Here is a 12,500-nt window from a genome sequence, read left to right on the forward strand (position 1 = left end):
TGAAAAAGTAAGATCTACCTAACTCTTCATAAAAAAACCCCTCTGATTAATTGTGCTATATAAGTGATACTGAAAATACAAGAAAAGCTTAATCTGAGGGGAGCAAAGGATATAGACATGATAATGAACATTTAGAACAGGGAAAACAAGATATAGAAACCAGAGGGAAACAAGTGGGATAATGCAGTTAGCACGTCTATGTCTCTTCTGATGTCGTCAATGTTGTGGGGGGAGAAGAGGTAGAGGTTGGTGTCAAAGGGAGAGTGTTCTCAGCTTTTGATAAAAGAACAACAGATATTTCAGTGACTGAGATGACAGAGCACGTATGTTCCTGAACTTTCTAGGTTTATCCTGTCAGGCAGCAGCAAAAAGGGAGAAGTAGATATAACAGATGGAAGAATGTGGTTTGGTTCCTAGTTCCAACGATTTTCATGCTGTCCTTTGGTAAGTGCATGCTGTGGAAAACTGGTATTCCACTCAACACCTTTCCAACATATTATTAATTATTTATTCCTCTTTATATGCCAGTTTCATGATGACATTATTTTACCTGTGAAAAGGTATTAATTTGTTGAGTTGTTTCAGAGAGTCAAAACAAAAATATACCTTCATTTTTGTTTCTGTCTGTCTGAAGTGGAATTAGTTATTTCCGTCCCATTGGTGAGTAGAAAAACGAGGAAAAAGTGAACGACAACAACATTGAGTACTCACTTTTCCCTACCATGACCACTCCTATAGACATGCCCATGAACTTGGACTTGGTGTATATAGAGGCATTCATCTTCATTTTCCGGGACGGACACTCAAAGTAAAATGCTGAGACTGAAAAAAAGACATGCAGTGAACTCAGACTTCATCTGACATATACTTTCAACAGATCTAAATCAGAATACCTCTACTTCATAACAGAGTAAATAAACAACAAAACTGATATAAACTTTTTTCATAATTTTCAGTTACAATTTTCAGGTGTATAAAACTTAAATTATTTTATCAAGGATTCACAAAAAATAGTTCCACATTTGGGATTTAGGTCTGTGGGTATCAGAGGCCAAGGTCTGAATCCCCCATTAAATGATCTTGAATTTGGGTTGTTTGATGAGTGTTCAACGCCGTTACTGCTTTGAAAGATTGATTTCTGGCCCTGGCGACATATTTCAGATCCTTTAGAAGGCTTTTTCAACAACCAAGACAACTGTATCAGAAACTCCCCCAATAGTTGGAAACTGGAAGTTATTGCAAGAAAGCACTATGCTCATGATAGGGTAAGCAGAAACCACATACCTGGGGGGTGATGGGAGACTTGCTCAGCAGTGTAGGTCAGGTGCGTCTTCTTGTCCCCAGCATCAGTCTTCTCCTCCTCCTGTCCCGCCTTGTCCTCCGAACTGGTTTCATCCACGTGCCATGAGCAGTGGAACGTCTCGCCAATGATTGGGTTGTACGGCTTCTTAGCTACTGAACTCTGTGGGGAATACCAATTAGAGAGGAAAAAAACAAGTTTGAGAAGAAAAAAACCCAAACACATCGACAGGATAAAAGCAATTGAAAGCAAGGAAAAAAGAGTAACAGAAAAGAAAGAGGAAAGATAAAGATGATAAATGTTTGACAGGCACACAAGACAGCTCACTAATCACTCATGCGGAATCCTAATTGAAGAAAAACAAATAAGTTTGAGTGAAGAAAAGCAGCACATCAACAAGATAATTGCTATTAAATGCATAGGGAGATTAAAGCAGTGGAACCTATCAGTGACACCCTCCAACCATCTGCGAGGAACACTGAAACAATAATGATTTTGTGCAAGAAAAAAGTAAGCCAAACAGAACAACTGCAGGAGAACATAGAAGTAGGACCAACCAATGAATCATAAGATGTAGTAGTTTACACAGATATCAAACTGGTTACAAACACATTTCGTCAAGAGCTGAAGAGAACAATAGTATCAGTGAAAAGAAGTAGGGAAACTGACAAAAATACGAACGCAAAACAACCGAAGCACCTGGAATTAGATTCAAACAGAGTAACATGTTTTAGGGTACTTTTGACAAAAAAAAGCAAAGAAATGCAAACATCCATACGGCACTACACATTTCTAATATGGGTTTCTAACTACATCCATTGACATCTCATTCTTTGGGGTTGGAGCAGAGGTTCTCGGCCAAGTTTAGTAACTTCCTCAATTTTTTTTGGTCCAGTTCTTTTCCCCAAAGTATTTTGAAACCAAGAAAAGAAAAACAGTTCACATGCATCTCGTCATCCACTTGAAACAACAATATTTTTACCTGTCTGCCATTATGGAACGAGGTGAGGTACCACTCCAGGACAGCCAGCATTCTCCCTTCAGGGTCCTCTATCTCTGGAATTCTGATGGGGACAAATGAAAAAGGAGAGAAAATTTGCTAATAATTTTCAATTACTGTAATCCAACCCAGTTACTGCTTCAAATCGATGGAAGACTGTATAGCACATCCTTATTCTTTTCATTCTTTTTTTCTCGTGTTTTACGATGCTCGCACCTGCATACAGTGAAATTACATTTAACATTTTTGAGGTGGTAGGAATTAATTTAGAATTTTGCCCGCGTGGCGGTTGAAGCCTACTCTTATCAATTTTGGACCACCAAGGGATTTTTAACGTGCGCAACTTGCACACGAGACCTCCGAGATTATTTGCCCTTATCCGAGACGGCTAGGTGTCAGATCTTACCTACGATAAGATCAGGAATGTGACTGAAAGACAGCAGTAAGAAAGAACCAAGGAGTACAAGTAGAAAGGCTACAGAAAGACTCAGGTGCCCGGAGGAAGGGGAAAAGGAGGTGAGGAGGTGGAGGCACAAAGTGAAGACGCAAACAGACGACAGAATATTGTTAGAGAGCAGGAAAAGAGGTGAAAGGAGAACTTTTTAGGGAAGAAAATTTTCCATCGCGGTTCCTATTAGTACCCAGGACGATATTCCATTTTCCAAGGTGCCTTGATAGTCAAAGCAGACTTTGTGCTGTTGAGGCTAGGGAGGTGAGCAGAGTAAGCCCGATTCCCCGTTTGGACTTCTCTGTTGACATCCACTCCTTGGCGCTCATATGACCTTATGCAGTTGCGAGCGCCGTAAAACCTTACTTAAACTAAACTCCGTAAAACTTTACTTAAACTAAACTAACTAAACAAACACAAAAGAGAATACCACGAGGAAATAGAAATATTTTTTTAAAAAGTAGCCTCTTTTCTGAACTCATTGGTGCTGGGCTATGCCTTTTAGCATAACAAAAGCTTTTTCCATCAATGTAACAAAAATGATGGTCAAAAACAGTAAATCAAATCTGCATGTAACATAACAGGAATATGACATAGCCCAACTCAACTTCCAATGCCTGTCTTTCTTAATCGGCCGCAAGCTCAAACTCATCATCAATGCCTTTCACCCCTGGCAGGGTATAGGCCACATACAAGCTCCTTCCATTTATCTCTGTCCTGAGCCATCCTTCCAAGCTCGTTCCAAGTGAGCTTCATTTCTCTCATGTCCCTTTCCACGCATCTCCTCCATGTTTCCCGTGGCCTACCCCTGCCTCGTGCTCCTTGTGGGTTCCACTGCCCACGAGCCAATCCGAAGAGACTTGGACTTGGATGATGGTGGAGACTTCTGCCCAGCAGCTTCCTTTCGGCTTTCACCGCCTTGCATCATAAACTTTCCATTTGGAGAAGATCCACGATCAGCCAAGCAGAGATAATGGTTTTTGCTTGTATGTGTTTCTGTAACAGGTTCTTTTTACGAGACAGGTTGTTAGCCTCGTGACTCAACCCCCGACCTGGAGGCAGGATGACTCTGTTTCAGGAGTCACTACCTGGTTCGCCATTTAGTCGCCTCGTACGACACGCTAGCACCACGTCAGTCCTATTCTTCTCAATGCCGAGACTGCACGGCTAGATCACAAAATACATTCAAATTAAATATTTCTTACTGGCCTTGGCGAAGAAGTTTCAATAAAATCATTGTGGCAGACATCCTCTGATTCTTCTTCTCTGCGTTTCCCCCTCTAGACCTCAAAGGTAGTTGACTGCTGGTTCTTCAGCCTGCAGTGCCTCACTTTTATACACGTAACTGCTTTTCTTACTTTGTGAGGCCCCTTGCCATCAGGCAGCCACATTCCGATTTCGAAGGCACTCTATATGAGAGGCAGCACAGTGAAATAAGAGGCGCTCTTCAAAATAACGATGTAGGAGGAACTGGTAATTTTTATCAAATTTTGTTTTTTAGCCCAACCCCTTTTATGTCCATATAAAAACATATTTCCAAGTGAACTTTATTGAAAAATGTTGATTAAAGGTACAAAATGTGTCATTTTTCAGTTTTCAAGGACTGTTTAGCTATTGGAGTTATCAAACTTTGACGGCCATTTTCTCTTTTATTTCACCACAGAAACCAGGCGTCCTCACCTCCTTCATTCGGAATTATCTTGATTTCTATTCTAGATAGATGGGTATTTTTTCATTGAAAGCAAGGCAAATGAATAAGCTTTCAGATAATACCGATAACTCCACATGCCCAAAAATTGATGAGTGCCTGATTTCACAATGTCGTGACACATATGTTTATATACTGACGGTTTAAAATTTTGGTAGAACTTTTGAATTTTGCTTTGGTGGCGGCCGAAGCCTACTCTTATCGATTTTAGGACCACCAAGGGATCTTTAATGTGTGCAAGTCAGAGACTTTTCGCCCTCATCCGAGAAAGCTAGGTCTCAGATCTTACCTACCCTAAGATCAGGGGTGTGGCTGAAAGACAGTACTAAGAAAGAACCAAGAGAACAGTAGAAAGAGTAATGAAAGGGCTGAGAGAAGCGGGGGTGGAGGACAAAGTGGAGATGAAAGCAGGTGACAGAACAGGACTAGGGAACTGGAAGGGAGGAGGAAGGAGAAGACTTTAGAGAACATTTTTTGTTGCTGTCAGGATCTGAATCCGAGACCTACGGAATAAGAGGCAAACACTGTACCTCTGGACCACCAAAGCCCCCAATCCTCTGATTTATCGACACAACTCCAGGTTTCGGGTGCCACACTGTGAGGTAACAGTTGCAACAAATATGTGAGCATGCCTGGTGAAAGGTACCAAAAGACACATGTGTTCGAACCTAGAAATCAAGCTTCAAAGGTCAAAAATAGAATTTTTGACAAAAACTATGTCCCATTAAAAATGAATTCTTTAGCCATTAATATATCAATATTTACAAGAGCTTTTTTTACTTTAAAATACATTTTTAAAGATGTTTTTTAACACAAGGTAAATTGCATAATCCCAAAAAATGCATGAGAAAATTGGCCTTTCGAGTAAATACTGCGGATGGTTTCTCTTGTCAATTCATAACGTCGACCCAATCACAATGCATACCAAAATTTAGGTCATTCTCTCCTCTCTCTAATGGCGGGTAGTGTGACGAACATCTAGAACATGTAAACAAAGCGAAGCTTTGCGCGACTACACCCTTTCGGTTTTTTAGAGAACAAAACTTGTATCGCCTATACAGCCTTGCGCAAACCTAGATGATTTCTTTGAACTCTTCCTCAAGGTAGTGGTGAATTTGTTTTAGAGAAGTTGTTCTTTTATCTTAGCTGCTTTTAAAAGTTGGTTTGTGAGTCGCTAATTTACTGTCAGGTCGTCTCGAAGCGTAGATCTATTTGAAGCAGAAACAAAGGGGAAACTTAAAAGCCGTTTTTCTCAAAACTTTGTTTCCGCACCCTGCCTTACAAAATCATCCATATCTCAAAAACTACAGAAGATATCTTAAAAATTTAGAAAGCATATTGTTCAGAAATGATCTCTGTACATGAAAATGCAAAAAACCGGGATTCTTCAAAATGCTTCATTTGGTACCTTTCACCAGGCACACACACAGATATTCACTCACTTGAGAAAAGCATCAGGATGAGCCATGCAGTCTGCAAACATCTCCAGTAGGGAACGCCGCTCCAGGATGAATGTTGGCAGCACCACCTACAAGAACACATAGAGTAATGTTTAGTTTGAGAAAAGAGAAGCACATCCACTCAATAACGGTCATCTAAAACTAAAAAGAAGACATGACAAATAGACAAAAAAAAACAGGAAAAAAAAAGAAGTAGGACCTATCAGTGGCCCTCTCCAACCATGTACTCTGTGTGAGGACAAAAACAATAGGAACACTTAAAAGGAGTGAAAAAAAGCACAAACCACTCCCTGCCTTGACAGATGAGAAACTAAGGGAAATTGATGGTACGAAAAAAACCCTCTACACCTGTATTGACAAAATACAGACACTTTCTGAGGCAGGCTGCTTCAACCATCCTTTTGTTTGTTTTCAAGTGAATGTAACGTCCCCCTACTGGATCATTTTGAGAACAATACACTAAGCATAATAGCTTGAGTACATACAAAGGAAATTAAAGATTGAAAGGATGTTAAGGACAGCCCGAGCTGAGTGGAACACATCTCAGTTAAAAAATTGACATATTCAATAAATTCATTTTCCCAAATGGAACTTGAACTTACATTATCAGTGTACTATGCAAAGAGCCTTACCATTACACCACTAACAATGGCTAGTAAATAAGGGAAGAAGCAAGCCATTTGGATTAAACAGAAGCAAAATGAAGATCATTTAGTGTAAGGAAAAAGCAAATCTTGTACATTAGTATGAGAAAAGAGATGTACATTGACACAATAATAGTAAGTCAAACAGACAGAAACAACAGAAGTAGAAGAGAGACAGATACTCCGACAGGCAAACACAGACAAACAGACGAAACACAGTCCACCTTTGTGAGGTCCATGCCCAATTTGAGCTGAGACAGAAGATGCAGGATGACTGACTTGTGTTCTTCCACGCCGCCCAGCTCTTGAGCATGAAATGCTTCCTCATCCGGAACTTCCTCATCAGCCGAAGGCAGAGACTCTGTATCAAAATGTAAAATATTCATCATTATGGTAATAGCGTGACTGCGTTAGTCATTGTTTTCATATTTTCACTTATTGGTATGATAAAAATGCTTACTCCTTGTTTCATATACTCAATACAGCTAGTTTTTCGTTTTGTGTAATAAAAGGGTTAAAGAGACTGAAGAAAGCAACACTCCCATTCATTTGTGGTCCAACAGATTTCTTTACTCAAAACTCATTCAAAAGAGGATGTAACTAATGGATCACAAAGCCAATGTAACCCAACCAACTTCTTACCTGCTCTATCCTTGGTCCCTTCTGTGAGGCGGAGAGCTGTGGCTTGAACTTGCATTTTTTCTCTGAATCCAACAAAGAGGAACAAGGAATATTACAAATGTACAGACCACAGCCTTGAAACAGTTACATACAAAATGGTCGCTTTTAAGGAAAAGCGGGCTAACCAAGATTTCAGGGGTTTCCAGAAACCTTGACCTACACCAAAAGTGGGCATTGCCCTACCTATAGGAGAAGTTTGGTTTCATTGGTGAGTACATTTGTTTGGTTATAGAGAATATTCTCCTGGTCTTTAAAAAAAAACTGAACAAGGGGCAAAAATGTTACTACCTTTGATTTTTCTCAAACAGCATTTTTCGGTAGAGCCCCCTTGAACTTAAAAATGACCAAATAAGCTAGTTTGAGGATGAAAAACAATCTGATTTCAACAGATAATACGGCTGTTCGACCAAAATAATGCAAATAAAGTCTGAGTTTAGTGAACTAGTAGTAAAGAGCTACTTACATGCTGGTCTGGCTGCGTGGTGAATCCTCACTGCCCTGCAAAGAGTAGACAAAACGCAAACTCAGTATACCAGAGATCATGATTTAAAAAAAAAAGCATTTGAATATCACGGCTGAGTGCAAGAAGTGTCTATATAAAATTTTCAGTTTCAAGAAAAATGAGTTAGAAATGTTGACGACATTGAAATCTCGATAACATTGTCAAAAAATAAATTTAATATCTCAATACAGAATAGAGCTACAGCTTAGATATTCAGAGGTAAAAGAGCAACTTACAATCTCACTACTAATTTCGTCAACTCAATTTCAGACAAAAGTGAATATAGTCTCTTTTTGCGCTCAGTCATCGATATCATTCTCAAACACCAACTTGTACCAGGACAGATGATTCGTTCTTTACCTCAGCACAGTTATAATGTATTCCAGAAGACTGTTTTTTTAACCAAGTTTTCTAACTTAACTAATCTTATAACTATACTGACATAACACTGTGAATGTAGTCAAAGATTTGGATTATCAGTATTTTTTTTTTACCACAGGTGCCTTCACTCAATTTGTTTTTCTTTTCATCTTTCTCAGTTTTTTTTCCCCACTATGCTATATCGTCTTTGTCATTAAGCTTTGTTGTATGTCAAAATACGAGTTTCTCAAGAGAACCAGAATATGGTTTTATTTCAAGCAGAACATTATGTTCATGCAAAATATTTAATTATCTTAATCTGATACTATTCTAAGAATAGAAATGAGATTAGGACTAACCGATGCATCTCATTAAACTCTACAACATACTGGATTTTCATTTTTTAAAAACATTTGACATACTACAATGTTGCATGACAGCGAAGATGTGTTCTTGCAGTTGGTAACTATTGAAAGACGGTGCAGATACATGTATGTTTGACTGTAAGGCGTTTTGAGTACTTCTTTCAGCCACAATGATGTATGCACAAATATGATCCATGGCTATCACTATAACCATCATTATCATATTACAGGGGTACAAAATAAACAAAACATCAACGATCACAGAAAAATAAATCCCCACAATCTCATAACTTTCCATCATTCTGGAAATATTCGGAAAATAGCATCCCTCAGCATGGACACTCAATTCACCTCTGTTACTTGTAGAATGTTGATACAGTCTTGGATGCAATGAAGCGTCGCTGCAGATGTTGCCTTGAGAAGCAGAAGATCCTGGTAAACAGTAAAAGAAACCGTTAAGAGAGATCATATCAATGACTCTTACCAATAAGACTCTTAGAAACGATAGCAGACAATCCTGAGTTTCGACAATTTTCGAATTTTAATATCAGAGTCACCTCAAAGCAATACAAGTCCGTTCATCATCTACATAAATACAATAATGATTCTTGGATGGTTCCATGATATTTCTGCAATCAAAAATACAAATTTCTAGGTTCTTAATTAATCTGTACCTTTACTTTCACTAAGATTTTTAGGGTTCTTGCAACACAATCAGATCATATGAGTGCCGAAGATTAGATGTGTTACTAGGGAGTTTAGTTTTTTAGTTTTAGTAAGAGCTTTTTTAGTGTTAGTTTTAGTAGAGGTTTTACGGCGCTCGCAACTGCATAAGGTCATATGAGCGCCAGAAGATTAGAGGTGTTACAAACATAAAAAAGAAGAAGGGGAGATAAGGATGATAGATGTTTGATAGGAAAGAAGGAGTAAGAGTTTTATGGCACTTGCAACACAATAAGGTCATATAAGTGCTGAAGATTAGAGGTGTTACAGGAGACTAACAAAAACAAAGAAGAAGGAGGAGAGATGAGGACGATGTTTGATAGGAAAAAAGGAGCAAACCACACCAGAGCCCCCGCCAATCACCCACTACTAGGGAGTAAAAATTTTTTTTAAAGGAGGGGAGATAAGGACAATAAATGTTTCATATGACAGAAGGAGCAAACCATACCACAGCATCTGCCAATCACCCATTTCTGCCTTTTTGCCACCTTCCTCCCTCTAATACTAGACAGAAAGAAACTACCTCTTATGGAACCTTTCAGCCCTTGAAGACAACTTACAAACAGCACAACCAACAGGGCGTTAGACAGGAGTGTAAAAGCCTGAACTCACACCAACAGACCAATAACAACAATTTTTCTTATTTCGGTAATTAACACAACAGTGAAAACTTTAAGTTGCTTACCCTTTGCTCACCAACCAACCCCTTAACAGTTGAAAAAAGTAATACTCCATCCAAAAACCCTCAATTCATGCATGCCAAAATAGCAATGAAAATACCCAATCAGACTGAGTAAAACAATAAAACATTACCCACCAAACCTTATGATGGAATCCATAAGGAAAAAGAAAGAAAGGAGGGTCATAAAGTACTTGGAGGAAGGACTTAGGATTCTGACCTAAAGGAGATGGTATACAGCTGGACAGAGGTGAAGACGACAGTCTAGGACAGAAGCATATGAAGAACTCTTGTTGGTGGCCTATACTCTAGCACAGGGAGAGAAAGGCTGATGCTGATGCTGATGATGAAAACAACAAACAGTGCACAACACACCACACACAAGTTACTTACAGCATCTAGTGCGTTCATGTATTCCCCTGAGCTGGGTAGTGCCTGAGGGTGGAAAAAGTACATCCACATAGCTCATAAAGTATGATTCACTCTCATCCAATAGGAGTTCATCGTTCTAGATGAAAAAGAATAGATGTACAGTATAGCGCCCCCCCCATCCGATTCAGCACTGAAACACTAACAAACAGGCAAAATCTTTCACTGTCTATACCATTACACCCTTGAGCATGCGTTCTTCGCCCCTTATTATAAATAACGACCATAGAATAGATTTTAAAAAGGACTTCATCATCCCACAATTCATATTTATCGGCCTTGTTGATAACTAAAAAAAACACACTGCGCTGATACAATAAACGGAAACAAACTCAATAGGAGACCTAAGATCAGAGACAAGAGCAAAAAACAGTTCATGTAGTATAAAATCAGTAAGAGAGAGCAAATCTTACAGAAATCTTGTCATCCAGATGCTTGGAGAAATCCTCAGCTTCCATGAAATATTCTTGAAGTTCTTGGAATGATCCATTTCTTGGAGATTTTTTCCTGAAAAAAAGTACACAATACAGAGATGGGGTTTTGAAAAAAAGGTTACTCAATTTAAAAAAAATAAATAAAAAAAAGATATTTTTCAGTTTGATTCTGTTTAACACTACAATCTTTGTTTATACAGCATTTCGTCTTTAGAAATATATCGAGCAAAGACTGAATGAAAAAATTTTAAAGAAACATTATGATGTATTGACCTTCTTGTATAAATGCAAAACTAACGGAAAAAGAACATGATTACGTTTTTAGATGGTTTTCCCAAAGCGTATCTTATTCTAAAACAAGGGGGAAAAGCAAAAACCTCATCAGCAGTAAAAATAAACCAGCACAAGTGCAAGCCTTTTTTTTCTCTTTTCTGTAAATGCTTTACACTGCCATCCACACAATTTGAATCATTTTTTTGGGGATTCATTTTCGACCCCACCTGTCAGGACTGACCTGGGCCGAGTGGGATACAGTATCTCAGCAGACGGAGATACTCCATAAAACAACTTCTCCATGAAGAAATCAAACCCATCTCATTTAAAAAAATAACAGCACTTGCAATACAATTAGACCATATATGCGCCGAAGATTAGAGTATTACAAGAGAGTAACAATTGCCAAAAAAAGGAGGAGGAGAGATAGGGACGATAGACGTTTGATAGGAACACCAGAATACCCATCAACCACCTACAGCACATCTTCGTCCCACTGCCAACAGTTTAACTGTTGTACCACAGATGCCCATTTGAGAGCTGAAATCATGTGTAACAGACAGACCGAGCTCTTCAAGAATCATAGCCTTAACAACACTAAACTAGACAGACCTAAAATTCAGTAATAGTAATAGAAATATTGTGTGGTAAACAACTCACGAAATCGGCAGACTCTCGTGTGAGCCTCTTGTGCGCCGTAATGACTCTTTCCTCCTTGTCTGACCACTCAGGCTTGACGTCGATTTGGGAGTCAAGTTTAAGTTTGGAGGTGGGAGCTGTGTTATGAAGTGGGTGGGGGAAAGACAGGTGGGATAAAAGGTCAAGTCTAAATAAAAGACATCGATTAAAACAGAAATGTCTTTCAATCATTAACCTTAAATTCAGCAATCAATAATAAGCTCCAATATGAGTACAAAAGGTTGAAAGGGAAAAACAGACTGATGAACAAAAGAAACAATCCCCCCCCCTCCACCAGAAAGATCTTTGCAATAGTATATGATCCATAAAAATATAAAAAATTGAAAATTTGAAAACAAACGGCTAAATAAATGGTGACCGTCTTCGAATAATTACTATTGATCTAAAACCACACAAAAAATGATCAGAATGATTTTTGTCCTGAACACTTACAGAAGCTATAAACCCTCCTTTCTTGTAATCTTCCACAACTTCACAAACTTTAAGCACTCAATCACACTCCCACACTTTTGAGCCTACAAGTAGCTAAAACCAGCAACAACAGTGTTATCAAAGACTCAAAAAAATTAAAATCTAAAACGTAAGTATTTTGATGTCCCCCATTGACACATTTTAGATTACTTATGAAGGGGGCTTCTAACCCTGCCTGTCAGGGTCAACCCATACTGAGAGGGACATGACATCTCAGCAGAAAGACCGAGATATTCAATAAAAACGTTCTCCCAGCTCCAGAATCACACTGGGGTCTTCAGCATGCCACGGCGAAGCACATAACCGCTACACCACAGACTCTAA

General features: G+C 38.8%; 1 protein-coding gene across 1 annotated transcript in view; it reads right to left on the bottom strand.

Annotated features, from left to right (window-relative positions):
• LOC101855224 (oxysterol-binding protein-related protein 11) overlaps window positions 1-12,500 on the bottom strand; it is a gene marked incomplete at its 5' end in the record, with an annotated part of 42,035 nt that overhangs the window by 22,878 nt on the left and 6,657 nt on the right. The window contains 11 exon segments of the mRNA XM_013080359.2: window positions 712-822; window positions 1,285-1,462; window positions 2,283-2,364; window positions 5,899-5,984; window positions 6,785-6,921; window positions 7,203-7,264; window positions 7,705-7,739; window positions 8,820-8,900; window positions 10,264-10,305; window positions 10,713-10,806; window positions 11,667-11,782. Coding sequence (XP_012935813.1) covers window positions 712-822; window positions 1,285-1,462; window positions 2,283-2,364; window positions 5,899-5,984; window positions 6,785-6,921; window positions 7,203-7,264; window positions 7,705-7,739; window positions 8,820-8,900; window positions 10,264-10,305; window positions 10,713-10,806; window positions 11,667-11,782 — 1,024 coding nt within the window.

Source organism: Aplysia californica, unplaced genomic scaffold (genome assembly GCF_000002075.1).
Source record: "Aplysia californica isolate F4 #8 unplaced genomic scaffold, AplCal3.0 scaffold00005, whole genome shotgun sequence".
Lineage (NCBI taxonomy): Eukaryota > Metazoa > Mollusca > Gastropoda > Aplysiida > Aplysiidae > Aplysia > Aplysia californica.